This window comes from Cydia splendana, chromosome 16 (genome assembly GCF_910591565.1).
Source record: "Cydia splendana chromosome 16, ilCydSple1.2, whole genome shotgun sequence".
NCBI classification, from domain to species: Eukaryota; Metazoa; Arthropoda; class Insecta; order Lepidoptera; family Tortricidae; genus Cydia; species Cydia splendana.
In genome coordinates, this window is record NC_085975.1 from 3316225 (window position 1) to 3334063 (window position 17839).

Genomic DNA, 17839 nt, shown 5'->3' on the forward strand with positions numbered 1-17839 from the left:
GGATAACATGTTTCTTGCGTGAGCTTCTGCGGAGAACTGACGATCGACACCGATATCGGAGGCGTGTGGAGGCACTAGGAACGTTCGATTTATCTGCACAGTCGGACTGCACAGTTTAATCGCTACGATTTATAGTTACGTGTGTAGCCGGCATTACTCGTGCGCGCATAGCTCCTAGTGAGTATTATATTCTTTGGCGCATAGCGTAATAATATACGGCCATGATAATGTTTGACCAATAGAAACTATAGAAAGCATCGCTTATCGGCCAGTTCCCTGGCCGCACACGTACAGCATGACAGGTGGGAACGGGCAGCGCTATGCATTTGTACAGCGACGTCGCGTTCCCACCTGTCATTCCGTACGGAAACCGAATGAAAATTCCGTGCGTGTGCGGGCGGGTTTACCTGGGCAAACTCAAACAAACAAATTTGGCTGGTTTACAAAAAAAACGCTGTTTCGCTTGCACATGTCATTCCGTACGGAAAATTCCGTGCGTGTGCGGCCAGGGTATCAGCTATTCAAGCCATATTCAAGCGGTATCCAGACGGGACTAATCAAATCGGTCAATTTGATAAGAAATGAAATTGGCGTCAATCTCCAATTTTAAATTTATGGTGATATTAGAGCCCTCTAAATTGAAAAACATAATGCCCCAGAACGAAAATACTGGCCTCACAAATTGGTATTCTTGCGTCCGCACCTCATTTTATCGGTAATATCGGTCATTATCGGCGGTAGTGGATAGAATGGGGGGGCGGACGCAAGAATACCAATTTGTGACGCTAGTATTCGCGATTCCGCACTTCTTTAATTTAGAGCGCTCGAATATCACCATAAATTTAAAATTGGTGAAAGTGGCCAAATTAGCGTTTGCGTCCGCACCACCGGATTTGATCGGACAATTTAATCAGATTGGCGAAAACTTGTTCTTGTTTGGACAGGCCTTTATTCTTTCCCGTTTTTACTAGTGGCAAAGGTATGAACCATAGAGTATATTGAATTGGTTGCCAGGACGTACATGATGGAAGATCTTGAAAAACACTGCATTAGAAAACTGGCTGAGAAAGTTACTCCAGAAGAGTTATTTTCGCTCATTGAATTTGCTTGTGATAACCAGATTCCCGAGCTACCTTTTGCACTTCTGCAGATAACACCAGACGCTGTTGTCAGTGGAGCGGCTAATATAAAAAAGGCCGTTTTGAAAAAAGAAGTTGAAAGTACTGTTGATAATCAAGAATAATTTGATCTTCGAAATTAACTTTTGATTGAACTACCTATTAGAATAATAAGTATCTAAAAATGTTATGTTTGTTTCTAAGCATATGCATATTTTTTTAGTTAAAACTATCTATTATGACGTCACCTACACTGTTTGCTGTGTCTACAAATTACAGATTACATATAGACATTACAGGATAATCAAATGTAAGCAAACAAAAGTAATTTTTATAAGGCTATATTGTAAGACAATTTTATTAACAATTAAACTTATCTCGAGAAAGTATTTGTAATTATTTGTGTAACCCAGTTACAAAACTGCAAAGTATTGCAGTTGCCAGGTATTTACTATTGAGGACTGCATGCACTGCCAGTGTATAATTGACATAATTTAGTTTTGTACTATTAATAGAAACGGGGCAATTAACCCTTAAATGCATAGTGTTGCCAAATGTCTACAAAGCATTAGACAGCTCACAGATTAAAAAAAAAAAGGCTTACGTTCTTGAACGCACCTTTATACCAAACATCAAGTAGTAGGGTGATGATTTAAGGGTTAAATTTACGCAATATTTTTAATTTATAAAAATTACATTTGTTTTAAGACGACTTGGAAAAATCCAGAAGTTGAGAATTTATAGTATGTGATTTTGAACGATTTTCGGGGTTTCTAATTATTTTATATTTAAAAACTTTATCATAGGTATATCACAAATAGTGTACCTTTCTAATGGTAGTAAAATAATTCATATATCTATAGTTAGTTTTTTTTAGCATTAGATAGAACTTCGCAGAAGCAAGCTTATGGTTCCAAATCCGGCACTTTTAGCGGTAATAATTTGAAGTAAATTATATGTATTGACCATGCTACATTAGATAATTCAATAATTATTAACAATTAACCCCTGGAACGCCGAACCGACAAACGTACTTGTACCCGACAGATGCCTAGTGCCGGATCCGTCCCATCCCCCTCAAATGCCGGATAGGCTCGCGTACGTGCACCCGTCAACTGCCGCGATAAAAAAAAAGTGCTATTGTGCAAATGATATAAAACTCTATTTGTAAGTGTTTAGATCTCAAAATTGTAAAAATATAATACAATAAATTTGGTGACTGATAAGGCACAAGGCAGTTGAGACACTTTGTACAGATCTGGGACTAGGCAGTTGACGGGTACAAAAATTGAAGACCCTCCGGCAGTTGACAGGACTGGTACGGATATGGCACTAGGCGTCCCAAGGATTAAAGAGCCTGATAAAAACTGCACGCTTGCTTCTGTGGAGTTCTTTCTAATGCTAAAAAAAACGAACTATATTACTGAAAATTACATATTTACATAAATATGATTTAGCCAATTCAACTTCTAACAATGATTTCGCAGTGAAAATCAATGTTATTTTTTTTTACTATTTTTCCTAGAATCGGGAAACAATTATGTGATACATAGATTAATTTCAGGCAAAAAGAAAAAATCATGCATTTAAGGGTTAAGTCACAAGCAAACTTTATTCCTGAAAAGTATAATTCTAACATGATATTATTGATATCCCATAAAAATAAGATATCCATTTATATTTCAAACAGATAGAGAGAATCATAAATCATAATACTGTCTTCGTCTTAAATACGCTAGTACTAGCACCAAAGAAAGGGATGAGTATAGTTTTCTTTGTTCTTAATTATTCATATTCAGCCTGAAAATGGTCAATTTTGGTGAATTCAAAAATGAGGAAAATTATTTAAGAAATGAAACCAAATTATATCACAATAAAAAATTTAATATCTATATAACATAACATCGGACCATAACCGTTGAATGAAACGACTGTATATTATATTACAATATGTAAAATAATGGTTAGGCTATATGGCTTGCCAATTTCGATACCTGACGGCCATAAAAATAATTAATACTATAATTTATTGTGAGTTAAAATAACGACTTATTTACAAGAGCACATTTTCATGACAGTACAATAAATAATGACGTGAAAATATCACTTCGAAGTTACAAAAATACAACACGAACGAAAGTTACCCCTGTCTAAGCCGTAAGGTTGGGGAGTTTTGTGTCATACAGATTACTTGCCGAGCACAGGCGAGTTTTACGCGCATACCAGTGTTGGCCGAACGTTAATTGCAATTGACCATTAACCATTACAAACGGTAACGGACGGTTACAGTTGACGGTTCAATTTGTACTGGTTAATGGTCAAGAATGTTCAATTGCATTAACGTTTCGGCCAACACTGGCGCATACAATCTACGATTCCTACCAATAGCAAGCAGTTGTGGCGCTTTATCAGTCCATCAAAGCTAACTGTGCTTTGTAACATTGTAAGGTGACTGCTAGTTATTGGCCACTCTTAGCAATAAGACTTCTATTGCCTTGGTTCTTTCTGCCTTACTATGGAGGGGCTAATAATTATAGCAATCACCCTAAACGTCATATATCCAATTTGACCTTGTTCAGAGTCTAGAGGCAAAAGAATTTTAGAACACTATATAGTAGTTTATATTCCATATTTTAAAAAGAATTACACACCCGTCCTGCGAGTGGCTGCCATTCAAATATAGAATTTAAGTACTGTATAGAAGCTTCAAATTCCTTTTGACGCTATAGTTCGACCCAGCACCATCTGGTTAGTAGGAATGGTACAGTCAGCAGCAAGTGTCTAAGCGAGTCAGATGGCCAGAATGTTCTGCCAACACTCTTATTCCCTAGGCAATAAAGTTGTGTTCAGATCAATTTGCGGGCCGCTTAGCTTCTGCTGCCGACTGTGGACAAGCGTATAGGCTCATTTAGACGAACTCGCATACGAGTAACTACATTGCGGAATATTGAGGTTACATCTAATCGGGTTGGCCGGTCGAAGTATTTTTAGAGATGGCGTCAGCATAAGTTTTCCTATGAATTCTTAGAATTGTGTCAAATTCTTTTTTGTTTTTGTTATGGCCTGGATGCTAGGCTAAATTACATAGAACAATACTAGACAGGGAAAATCTATGCTGGTGCCATCTATGCATACCATTGACAGTTGCCAACCCCATTCACCCGACCGTTCAAATACCGCAACGTAATGAATATTGAATATACCTAGAGCTTTTTATAGAGCTAGAATATATATAGATTTATCTTTGACTTGCTTCGCTTATCAATAACAGGCTTTTGCTATCAAAAGATCTAGGTGTAATAATGACTCGCATGCGATTTCTCGCGCCGTCTAAACGAGCCCTAAGGGCTGATTTAGACGGCGCGCGAACTCGTATGCGATTTTAGTTACATTGAGGACTATTGGTTACATTCAATTCAGCCGACCAATCAAATACCGCAATGTAATGAAACTCACATGCGATTTCTCGCGCCGTCTAAACGAGCCCTAAAGGACATGACACGCGTGTGCTCGAGCAAGCAATGGGGACGGGCCAGGTATCAGGCTAAGTATTAGTAAGTATACGTTTACATGAAATCGTCGTAATCGTCGTCGTAGTTGCCGTAGGCGTCGTATTGATTCAGGTGAGCCTGGAATAAAGAAAGCGAAATATTAGTTTTTTTTATATGCATTTCAACTTAATAAGGTCAGATGGAAATGACGTTAAAGTTAATATGATAGTTGTGAATACATAAGAAATATGACGATGTGTCCTAGGGCGGCTAGTCAGCATCAATAATGATTGTGATAGTGATGGCCAAAGTAGCCAAATACAACAGAACACATCCCTATGTCTATGGTAACAAAGGTGTGTTAAGATATATTTGGCCACTTTGGACGTCACTATCTATTTGATGCTGACTGTACGTATAGGAGACGTGAAAAGGACGCTTAGCACGAGGAATTTCGTATATTGACCCGCCTGTTTCTATCTCTATCGCGCGCGCGTCATTATATTGCTGTCTCGCCTATGATGACAGCGGTCAGTGGCACTGTGCCATCGGGATAGCAATAGATTTATGCGCGTGCGATAGAGATAGGAATACACACTCACACAGCACTGCACTCACTGAACACTGAACTCACACTCACTGAACTCTTTGTGCTAAGCGTATTTTCTTTAGTAGAACTAAATCGTTCTGTAGTAAGTTTAGGATCATTTTATATAAAGAAATTTTGTGTGTGATCAGAAATTGGGTTAAAAGCACGATCTTCATCACGTATTCGTCAGAAGACCGTCGTGGGGTATCATCATTTCACACAATCAACGAATTCAATTGATCGATCAAAAGCCGCAATGTATCAAAAATCGTATGTGATTTGTTGTAAACTGAAAATCATAATTAGATTCCAAAAAAAGTAAAACAATGTTGCCACTTTTTACTAGCGCGTCATGTATTTATGTAAAAATAAGTAAATAAAAGTACTTTTTTAAATCGTAGGAGTCAAATTACCAATAAATAAATTATCTTAGCGTGTTTATTTATAAAAAGGAATTTACTATTTTACAAACAAATTATTGCAGTGGCAACATTGTCTTACTTTTTTTGGAATTTAATTATTATTTTCTAATTATGAGTAACTACACAAAACTACAATATAGCGTTCAAGGAGTACACAATTATTTGAAAATTGGGTGGATCGTATGATAGTTTGGCACCATGTTACTTGGAGTAAATACGGATATTATTGATATTAAGGTCTAGTTGCATCAACGATTATTAGCAGACTGATCAATGCCAGCATGAATATTTCCATACAATAAAATTGAGCGAACGCATTACGGTGGCAGACGGTTTGGTGCACCCGACCCTATAGGCCTAACGAGACGCCTCGCGAAGCAGGTCGGTCTGTGTAGACGTGCCTTATAACCGAAGAGAATTTGAAATAGAGAGTTACTGTCATGGTAAATTATTCACAGAAGATTAAAACAGAGCGCCATTTGACTTTGATCATTATTTTTTCACTAATGTGTTAACTTGTTAAATATTAACACATTCGACACCGCGTACCCGACTCTCGGGCACTCGTAAACTTTACTCAGATGCCGGCATACCCGCTAGTCGGGCAAGAGCTATAAACCTACACGCGACGCCGAAGTGCCCGACAGGCGGGCAAGCATTGCATCTTCACTACCTCAGGGCTGCCACTGCCACTAACAGAAAAAATTGTAAGTCTTCTGATTATTATGTGGTCGAAAAGTTGGTACAGTTGATTATTATATGTGACGTTCCACGGGAAAAGGTACCTTATGAGGGTTTCTAGTTTCGGAGATATGAAATGTTTTGTAAAGCGGTGAAAAAATGCTCAATTTTTTTTTATTGTGTGATCTGAAACCTTAATGCGTAACGTTTGTTTACCTGTTTTTATTTTTGTTATAAGTTAGTTATAAGCCTAGTAATGTCGTCTCAGAGTTTAGTAGAAAAGGTACCTTATGGAAAAAAGATTGAAAATTCCCAAAAAAACTAGTCAATACGGGAAAAGAAGTTTGGTAGAGAACTGTATTAGCATTCTGCAAAACTAATTTGATAACTTCAGTTCTGGTCAAAGGGCCTAGCAAATATTATAACCGTACATCGACCGACATTACAAATCCAAGTAGCCTGCTATTATACCAAAGTTACTCTCGTCAAGTCTTTCTTAACTAGAATAATCTTCATTTGGTTTGGTCGCATGGAGTAAATCAGCCATTGGTTGGTGCTGAAAAATGCCAATATCCGACGCATTACCTTATGGAATATCTGAGGTCATTGAACCTCAATGCCGCTTATCTTCAATAGCAACCGAAATATATTATTGATAAGAAATAGACGATTTATACCATTACCAAAATATTATTAGTTTATCCTAACTGTTCCATCATCATCATGCCTCATCATGTAACTTAATCACAAGGTACCTTTTCATTACATACAAATTATTGGTCTTTTTTAAGATTATTATGACGAAGAACTAATTAAATTTGGGGCAGTTTAATGTAAATTAATATTTTCTATTCATAAAAGATAAACTGTAATATGATTGATATTTTGTAGTGATGTATTATTAGATTTATTTCCATAAGGTACCTTTTCGTAAATGTATGGAGCTAATACTGTTATTGTTATGTAAGTTTAAAGTGGCATAAGGGGTTAAATATAGTATTTAATTGGGGTTTTAGGATTTATTTCATTTGAATGACAGAATTTCTTTCACATGTGCTCAGAAAAATTGATTGTGTGTCCCATTAAAAGTAAAAATATTCAATTTTGTGATTTTAGATGAAAAAGTCAGAAAATACATTTTCACCTCTAAATCGGTATTGTTTTTTGCTTAAACTGTCTGTCAGTGTCGTTTTCTAATAGATAAAATTTAAATCTTGAGAGCTCATTGCAATCAATCGTGAAAATGAAATAAAACTTTATTTTCAAGAGATTGGTTAGTATACACATAAATCAGTCGATATCAAAAGTTTCTATTTGCATTACAGAACAAGTCGCAATATTTTTAATCTCAGGTATATAAGGTATTATTATTTGTAGTTAACTATGTAACTTACTTCAGGAACATAGTTTTTTAGGCGGCTAAACTTAAAACTTCTCTATCGTAAAGTTGCTCATTTCACAACATAATTTTCAAAAAATCATATCTCTGTAACTACGCAACCTAGAAGGTTGATCTTTTGTGTTATCGATAGCCTATTTATTGTAGATTACTGGGGTATGCATAACTCCATACCCGCCATAAGGTACCTTTGACCGTGGGACGTCACATATTTTATTACTTCACTTTGTATTTTTATTTACTTTACCTAATGCGATTACAAAATAAAAATTCTTATTAGTTGGTTACGTGAAATTGCATACACGGGTACGTATGTATCAATAGGAGTTAGAATTTTCGTAAATCGTACAACCTAATTTGTGTTTACGAATATTTAGTAAGTATAGGTATACATCTATTTCATGAGTACTCATAGGATGATTTTTGTGAAACAAAATTCGGAGAAAAATAAACCAAGAAATTCAACTAAGTACCTAACAACATTCTAACTTCTAAGCGGCAGTTCTCAGAAAAAGACAATAGGTCAGTCATCATAAAACAGCACTGCACTGCAACTGCGTGGAAGCAAAACGTAACAAGTAGCTTTGAATAGTTACGATAATTAGTACGTTCGTACACATACAATAAAGTCGCAACTTCTTTGACAATAGTACATTATTGTCGAGGCTCGGAAGTAGCTACTTGCAGGCTGAGGATTCGTTTTAAACGGACGACCTTGGGAGTCCGTTTAATTGAATCCGAAGCCAGCAAGTAGCCTTCCAGCCGAGTCATATATAGTGCTTTTCTCAAAAATGGTGCAAGAAATATAAATATCATAGAAATATTTTACAAAATCAACGTTCTTACGTATATATTTTCACAGAAAAAAGTAGAAACAATTGAAAAAATTAGCTTTGCCGCCTTTTTATTTTTTTCATAAAAAAATAGAAGTGTATTTTTCTGCCGAAAATACGTCAACCTATTTGAGACAGCTAAATAGTCGCGGTACTAATCATCTGTTTGGCTGTTTAATGGGCCTGTGCCTTCATTTGATATGGCCATTTCAACTTTTAAAAAGTTTGGAACTCGACAAATAATGGAATTTGTATGCAACATTGCAGTCCCAAAATCGAGACTGCAATGTTTTTAACTTTTTAATTTTTGACTGACCATAAACTACGCGCTTCGCGACCTATTTTTTAAACGGCAAAGTCGACTTTGCTGTCCATTTTTGAGAAAAAGAATGTAGTTACTGTGATCATACACTTAACCCTGGAGATGTTGTTTACCATCCCTTATCGATTTGAAGTTTGCGACCCGGGTTTTTTTTCAACCCGGTCTCGGTGTAAAATTGCAATCGGAGCCATTCCGTAATGGTTTGTGATGTGCTTCGGACGTTGTTGTGTTGTGTTAATTTTCATTTTGACGACTCAGCTTGTTTTTTGGACAACTGTGATTTCTGCTTTCTTACTGGACTTTGTGGTTTTGCCTGTTGATGATTTGGCTTTGTGTGATTTTATTCATTTCCTACTGCCCCACTGAATGCATTGTGATAATTGATAAAACGGGGAGCCTAAACAGATGAGACAGCAGATTTAATTTTATCCACGTACTTATACGAAAGTTACTTGGCACAGCCCTGAGCGTCCGCCGCTTGCCCGACTAGCGGGTTCGCGGCGTGCGGCATTGAGTTGCACGTCGTTGCCCGACTAGCGAGTACTGTCGGTTTCTGGGGTATTGTTTGAAATTTTGCCTGGTTGCGAAAGTGTTAATATTAACGCCATCTACTCGAGAGTAGGCTGAAGGTTATGGCGCCATCGCTCGAAAAGATTGCACCATACCTTTGGCCTAGTGTCGAGTAGATGGCGTTAATATTAATATTTAACAAGTTAACACATATCAGTGAAAGAATAAGGATCAAAGTCAAATGGCGTTCTAAGTTTTAATCTTCTGTCGAAACATGGCAGTAAATTCACAGTGGCTACATAATTTACTTTGACAATCCGCCTCTATACACTCTATTCTCTTTGTTATAACTACTTATAACTAACTTCACTAACAGAATGACTATGTTAACTTACATTGTCCCCTTCCACTTTTAATTTCGCTTTGCCCTTGCCCTTGTTGGGTTTCTTGCCCTTATCATTCTTCTCCGCCTTCTGCTTCTCGATATACAGGTTGTCCACGGTCAGCTTTATCCTCTTTATGTCCAGGGATGACACTGAAAATATAAAAAAGCTTTTGAAGACATCGATTTTAAATACACTGCACAGTTATCTATCTATGTTTCAATGTTTATTTGCAACCAAGTCTATCCATATCTATATAGTTTAACACATTCGACACCGCGTACCCGACTCTCGGGCACTCGTAAACTTTACTCAGATGCCGGCATACCCGCTAGTCGGGCAAGAGCTATAAACCTACACGCGACGCCGAAGTGCCCGACAGGCGGGCAAGCATTGCATCTTCACTACCTCAGGGCTGCCACTGCCACTAACAGAAAAAATTGTAAGTCTTCTGATTATTATGTGGTCGAAAAGTTGGTACAGTTGATTATTATATTTTATTACTTCACTTTGTATTTTTATTTACTTTACCTAATGCGATTACAAAATAAAAATTCTTATTAGTTGGTTACGTGAAATTGCATACACGGGTATGTATCAATAGGAGTTAGAATTAGGAGAAGAACAAAACGGGGAGCCTAAACAGATGAGATAGCAGATTTAATTTTATCCACGTACTTATACGAAAGTTACTTGGCACAGCCCTGAGCGTCCGCCGCTTGCCCGACTAGCGGGTTCGCGGCGTGCGGCATTGAGTTGCACGTCGTTGCCCGACTAGCGAGTACTCTCGGTTTCTGGGGTATTGTTTGAAATTTCGCCTGGTTGCGAAAGTGTTAATGTTTGAATACATGTTCATTTTTACAAGAAGCAGAGGCGTATTTGTTTACGGTGCGTAAGGAGAATCTGGCACGTTGGGCCTTATAATATAAACAATGAAACCTATATTAATCAAAGCAAGTACACCAAACACCAAAAGGTATCAAACCCATGATTTTTGTGTTAAATTTATTTTATTCCCAGCATGTGTGCGGTGCAGTCTACATGTCTCTTTCCTGGATTTCCATGTCCTATACCAGGATGGCCTTGCTGGTTTTGAAAGAAGGCAAGAAGAATAGTAGTTTGTGTTACAAGGGATCAAAATGATATATTTCCGTCAAGGGCGTACATTGAATCCTGAATGAAGGGATCAGATGGATTCTACAATAGAATCCCGAACGTAGTAGTAGAATCCTGAGCGTAATGAGGGATTCAAGTGTTAACGCCTAAGACGAAATAATTTTGATACCGTGTGACACATACAGGCTTTTCGCATCAACTATGAGGAAATTGTTATGTTCCAAAATATGTATTATTTGACAAAAAAAAACTAGTACTTATGCAAGAAAGAAAAAATCGTGTCCTAGAACAGAAAAGTACAACTTTTATCCCTCCTAGCAGGGAAGAAAAGTGCCACTTTGATCCCTCCTAGCGGGAAAGAAAAAGCCCTTTTTCGAATAGGTGATGTGAAAACAGTATTTTTAATGATATAAGAGGTAAACGAGCAGATTAATGCCGCCTGCCGTTACGATAAGCAATTACCGTCGCTCATGGATACCTGCAATAGGTACCAGAGGCGTTGGAAGTGCGTTGCCGACCTTTGCGGGAGTACGCTCTTTTCTTAAATGTTTGAAGGTCATTTCGGTCTGGAAATACCGCAGGCGACAGTTAATTCCACAGTTTAGCTGTCTTCCTTGTCGTATCCTCATGGCTGAGGGACGTGACAAATGTGGACACTCTTCACCAGTGCTCTCCAAGCTGCTTGGGCTCGGTGCATGCTTGCCTTTTTTTTTTCTTGACGGAGTGGGAATGCGTTTATGCACTGTGTGTGGGACTCGCCGCTCCTTTCCCCTCTCCTGGCAAGAGAGGGGGAGAATTTGGCCCTACCCACTAAACCCACTCCGGAGTTTCACCCTCTCTGCCGTTCGTGAGGGCGCACTGGGATCGACTGGGATGACATTCCACCATGGCGCCCCCACAATGTGGCGTTTAGGTGTGCAAGGCAGGAAGTGTGTTAGGAGTTGGTAACTTACTTTGAACAACAATATTCTTAACAAGCTCATCAGCAAACTCGGGGAACTCCTCACTGGCCTTATACAGGGTGATCTTCTTGACGAGCAGCTCTGCAAACTCCGTGAACTCCTCCTTGGTGGTCGGGTTGAAGCTGTCTAGCTTTCCGACACCGGCTTCTGTGATTCCTGTAGGAAATAATAACAATGTATTACTACACCAGGGGTGCAACACTCCTCCCTTCGGACAAACTCGGCTCCGTTCGGCTCAGCATTGCTCCGAGTAATTATTAGGGTTGACACATCTTGACGTCCCTTTGCGTGGACGACCACAGATAAGATAATGGCTTGAATTTTGACAACGCTAAATAGCCGAAAGGGATAGTGCCATACATTAGAAACGGACAGCATGATTCGACCCTGAACCGCTGTCAAACTTCGGTTCTGTAGGAAGTTTCCTTTCTGTATGGTAGTACTATTATTTATTCTGTGACTACAGCTTATAAAACAAAGTCCCCCGCCACGTCTGTGTTTGTGTGTATGTATGGTTATTATGGTACGCGATAAACTTACTTAAAAATACTGAACAGATTTTCATGCGGTTTTCATCAATCAATAGTGATTCTTGAGGAAGGTTTAGGAATGTAATTTTGTTAAGGTTTTGTGTAACTCATGCGAAGCCGGGGCGGGTCGCTAGTAAGTAATATTATTTACGGTTTAGGGCAGTGGTGGGCAAACTTTCTTCATGAGGAGCCAAAACTTGAAGAAATTTCAGAGGAGGGCCAGATTTACAACAAAAATGGATTATTATTATATTGCTGGCCATATTATACATTTTTTCAAATGACCGGCGGCGAGCCAGATCAAACCCTTTCGCGGGCCGGACCTGGCCTACGGGCCGTATTTTGCCCACCACTGGTTTAGGGATACAAGAACATTGCCAGGATTATGAACAAGGTGTAATAAACAGCAGTTGTAAATTGGCCCAACCATCCTGTTTTTGTACAGTCAACTGTAAAAATATGGTTGCACAAATCATCTCAAAAATATGTCCCATAGCTCTTATGACAGCGAATTAAGAAGTATGGGACATATTTTTGAATAAGTTGGCTACACCCATATATTTACAGTTGACTGTACCAATGTTATCAACATTTTAGTCTTGTGTAAAATAAGATTTAGAAATGAGTAAAAGGTGTTATGTAATTATTAATTAACTTAATGTATTATAGACAATGAGGGTAGGTTTAGACATTTGTGAGGTAGTTATGAAAAGGCAGTCTGTTAACACGAATATGGACCAGTGCATGTTTGCTTGGACCCCTAAAAGCTGTGAGTTATATTAAAAGGCTTACCAAATGTCTCCATAGCCAGACGGAGATCAGATTCCTCTTGCAGCTTCTGTCTCTTGAGCTTCTCCGCTAGCTTCTGTTCGGCCGTCATCTCCGCCTCCGCCTTCTCGGCGGCTAGGCGCTCGGCCTTCTCGCGTTCAAGACGCTGGAAAATATTATATTAAAACGTCAGGACCATTCAAAACTGACAACAAAAACGGTTTTGCCTTCAAGCATTGGTACGCAGCCAGGCGTGGCTCACTCCGCGATTTCGTCGCTTTGCTACAGGTAGCTAAAAGTACATCCGTTCCACACCAATTTTAGCGAAAGCCATAAGCCGCGCGTGGCGCTGTCGCCACCTAGCGGCCATATCTGTGCTGATCGTAACAGACGCGTTTTGTTAGAGAGTGAGTCTTCTGTACCTAGTACTATTATTTATTCTGTGACTAAAGGCATTCAGGCAAGCAGGACTTAATATGCCTACATGTATGCAATGACTACATTTGTCTACTATGTTTATAGCAAAGGTAATTTCTATTTGAGGAGAAAAAGAAAAGACCAAATGAAAAAGAATACAGAGAGAATTAATCTAGATTATTGAAAGAAAAAATATATCTTTTTATTATTTATTTATTCATTATTTATTTATTATTTGCTCAGATGGCAGAGCGCTGGAGTATCGATCCAGAGGCCGTGAGTTCAAGTCTCACCCAAGACAGTAATTTTCCCACTTTTAAATTTATTCTAAGCTTAATAGCATCATTCGCAGACGTTTCTGCTTGTTAAAAATTAAAATCTATTTATTTCCATAAAAAAGTACTTAATACATATGGTATTAGGTACAGTCACCAGCTATAATATGTTACACAACGAAGACTGCAAAAATATCTGACACGATCATATTTGTAGCACAATAAGAGTGTGTAACATATTTTTGCTGGTGACTGAACCTAAATTATTGTTTTTGTCTACATGCCTACTTTCAATAGAAAATGTATCATCATTTACATTACATACATAACAATGATTACCTAACTATTCAAAGATTATGAAACCAATTGAAGTAATAATGGACAAATTAGTAGATGATAATAGATCTTTAAGTTGTCATTACAAAATGATATTACTTAATGTGCATGATAACCTGATAACATTGAATTGAACACTGCATGTGTATTGTCATCAACAATTTTATCATTAAATTAAATACTTTAATTGGGTTAAAGTGCACTTATTGTCCAGTTATGATAAGTGCATAATCCTACTGATATTATAAATGTGAGAGTTTGTATGTTTTGATATTTGGATAAAATTTCTCCCACACATATACTAGGCTGAAAAAATTTGGCTGTTTCATACAATTTGGCTGGTCCATTTTCTATGGGAGGGTAATTTTTTTTTCGCGATTTCAGGGTTGGTCCCATAGTAAAAGTTGCTCAGTATAATCCGTAAACCTCCCTGGCAATGGGAATGCAGTTATTTTTTAGCCACCGTGTATAACTTGGAATAACCTTGGATTTTGTTGCACAGTATTTAATCAAGATAGGAATATTAATGTCTTAGGAATAATAGCAAGACATAGTAATTATTCAACTGCCAGAGAAAGTAGACAGTAATACTAGGCCAGGATAATAAAACTGGTTACTATTTAATAGAAAGTCAATCTGTTGACCTATTGGTCATCTAGAAACAAGGCAACTAGATCAGGCTTGGTATACATTTTTACATGAAAATGTAGGTATATACCTATGTATAATATGTGGGAGCTTAGTATTTAAGACACTAGAGGCTTATCAGTTTGATCAATGGGGCATTATCAATGGCGCTTACACCGCACATCACAGAGTGGCGCGGCATTGAATTTATATTGGAGCATCGATAATGGCGTATGCGCCATCGACAATAAGGTCCCTTTTTTATAGATAACGTCACAATATTAGTAATTTAATTTAGTATGACATAATGATTATAACTCTATGTTTGCAAAACTTCCTCAGAGTAAGTAAGAAACTATTATCGTTTTAAAGTGAAGGAATGTTGCCTACTTATTTACAATTTTATGACCATATGGGCCATGAATGTACATTATGACAGATATATGGCCACTCACCTCTTTCTCAGCTATTTTGTCCGCAATTTTCTTCTTGGGCTTAGGTGGCGGCGGCGGCAGCTTCTCTTCGTCCTTTTTTTCCTCCTCTTCGTCCTCCCAGCTCTCCTGCAAACCCCCAGACCCAACACGTAAGCAACCATATTGAGGTTATAAATTCTCACGAAAACTCATCAGAAACGCAAGTTTTGTGTCACTATAAACAATTTGGCAGTGTGAACAGTTACCTTGACGGTCTCTTCCTCGTCCTCGCCCTCCCATTTATTCGAAGATGTCAACGTGGTCGGCAATTTGGGCTCGAAATTTTCCGCATCTGCAAATAACCACACAATGACACACCACTACTACAACGAAAATCAATAAATCAACGCATTCTCGGATCCTTACCCCACGACTCCTCCATGATTGCGGACACTAAATAGCACCAATTTAATTTTGTTACTCGTTTCACGTGAAGACTAAATCAGAGACAGCGAAATGACTCGCCGCAATACTTTTTATCACAAGATGTCTCCAGGGTCGACACTGAATTTAATAACGATATTCACTAGCGGATTTTGTCAAACGTTCGACGCTTTTCTACTATGACAACGACCGGATTGAGAAACGATGAAGAAATGACATAATTTTGGCGAATTCCCAAAGAAAACAGAATCAGAATTTGATAAGCAAAAATATGACTCCATTGCAGACAGTAATTTCCGAAGCACTAAAAAAATCCAATATGGCCGTCCGTCACAATGTTGCCAGTGTTATAAAATAAATTCATTCAATAATCGATTATTCAGGTATCGATACTAAAAGTATGGCTAAGACCGGAATGTCTAATGCTCAACAACATAAGACTTTCCGGTCGGGGCTACATCTATTATCCCTTGACAGTACTACGACTGCTACTTAAAGTACTGATAGTTCCGCTACTCGATGCTAGATGTCGACTATGAAAATAATAGTCTTTTTGGTACCAAAACTGATGTATGGAGTGAGCAATCTATGGTATACTCTATGGTTTACTAAACAAATTAGTGCTGCACTCTGGCGGCAAAACATTGCAGTAATACTCCCTATTAAAAACCTCGGCTACAGGAACAAGGGTTCATAAATAAAGACTTATTTTATTTTATTTATTTATACCTACAGAGGCAGGTAAGAATATTTTAGTCATAACCTAGTCCAGATTTATGTCATCAGGAAAGCGAAGAAGATTGATTTCATCGTCTAGCCAGTCCACGAACCTTTGACCTAGATCCACAGCAATCTCCAGCATCAGGATGCAGTCCACCTCTGCTTTATGCTCGTCAGCGGGCTCCCTGTTGAACACCCGCCGGTACACTTCCCCCAGTCCATATCGTTCGGTAGGCAAGTTTTCACTACCACCCCACGGATAACGCCGGTCTATAGCACGGATCCGGTTTGTATTTGGTTGTTCGATGCGTCGCCTTTTACGTGGAGTGGTTTCGTTCAATGATCTCATGTCTAGTGTATTTTCAGCAGATAAGCTGCCATCGTCCACTGACGGAGCAGCGTCGTTCACTAACGGTCCTGCATCGTTCGCTGACGGTCTAAGCTCAACCGCCCTAGCGGCTTGTTCGGGTTGTAAAATGTCATAGAAAGCCAGGTGAGTGTCAGCGCCCCAGAGGTCATCATTAGAAAATCTCACATTAAGCGAGGTTAAATATCTCTTTAATAGAGGGTAGTCGAAAATCCTTGCGAAATGCGCGACTAGGCAGACAGGTTTCTCCAAATTTTTGAGGAAATTATCGATTATATCAAAACCAGTCCTGTCGAAGTGGCTTTCATGTTCCAGGTCTTCGTTGGTAAAGCCACCGTTGCCATCGGAACGCGCCACGTAAGTTATCTCCTTATCTACCTTGAAGCACAATAAAAGCTTGTGTTGAACCCTGGGTGTTATCCGGGATCGCGGAGTATCAAGAAGATGCTGCCGCTTAACCGCTACCATGCACAATTCCGTTATTTCGTCTTCCTTAGGATTTCTACCGGTAGTCCCAAGATCCAGAAATACGTATGTGGCAATCGGTCCCATAATTGCAACTGATAACTAATGCAGTGCTTTTATCCTGATGCACTGCATTGATAAAGTTATCAGTTGATATCAATAAGAATGGTAATTTCGCCCTGCAAATACGCAGTATCATAATTACCTATGCAGTATCAATAAATTGCTCTGATAATTAGCTTAAGATAATATATATGTAAACGAGTATTCGAATGAGTTGTTAAGGCCTAATAGAATAAAAACCGGCCATGTGCGAGTCGGACTCGCGCACGAAGGGTTCCGTACCATTACTCAAAAAACGGCAAAAAAATCGCGTTTGTTGTATGGGAGTCCAACTTAAATATTTATTTTATTTTGTTTTTATTATATTTTGTTATATGTTATATAACAGAAATACATACTCTGTGAAAAACTGTCTAGCTATCACGGTTCATGAGATACAGCCTGGTGACAGACAGACGGACGGACAGACGGACAGACGGACAGACGGACAGCGGAGTCTTAGTAATAGGGTCCCGTTTTTACCCTTTGGGTACGGAACCCTAAAAAGCATAATATCTTGAATTTGAGTTTGCATGGAAATAGAGTATG

General features: G+C 38.4%; 2 protein-coding genes across 2 annotated transcripts; both read right to left on the reverse strand.

Annotated features, from left to right (window-relative positions):
• Window positions 1-4573: 4573 nt before the first annotated feature.
• On the reverse strand, window positions 4574-15944 carry LOC134798112 (eukaryotic translation initiation factor 3 subunit J). Its single transcript, XM_063770452.1, has 7 exons — window positions 15619-15944; window positions 15459-15544; window positions 15235-15339; window positions 13149-13290; window positions 11818-11982; window positions 9761-9900; window positions 4574-4747 (listed from the first exon to the last, which is right to left on the reverse strand). The coding sequence occupies exons 1-7, from the start codon at window positions 15632-15634 to the stop codon at window positions 4685-4687; spliced, it is 717 nt and encodes a 238-aa protein (XP_063626522.1). The 5' UTR covers window positions 15635-15944; the 3' UTR covers window positions 4574-4684.
• Window positions 15945-16388: 444 nt separating this feature from the next.
• On the reverse strand, window positions 16389-17333 carry LOC134797850 (three-prime repair exonuclease 1-like). Its single transcript, XM_063770203.1, has one exon. It carries the CDS (start codon window positions 17273-17275, stop codon window positions 16400-16402), a length of 876 nt encoding a protein of 291 aa, XP_063626273.1. The 5' UTR covers window positions 17276-17333; the 3' UTR covers window positions 16389-16399.
• Between the last annotated feature and the right edge of the window lie 506 nt (window positions 17334-17839).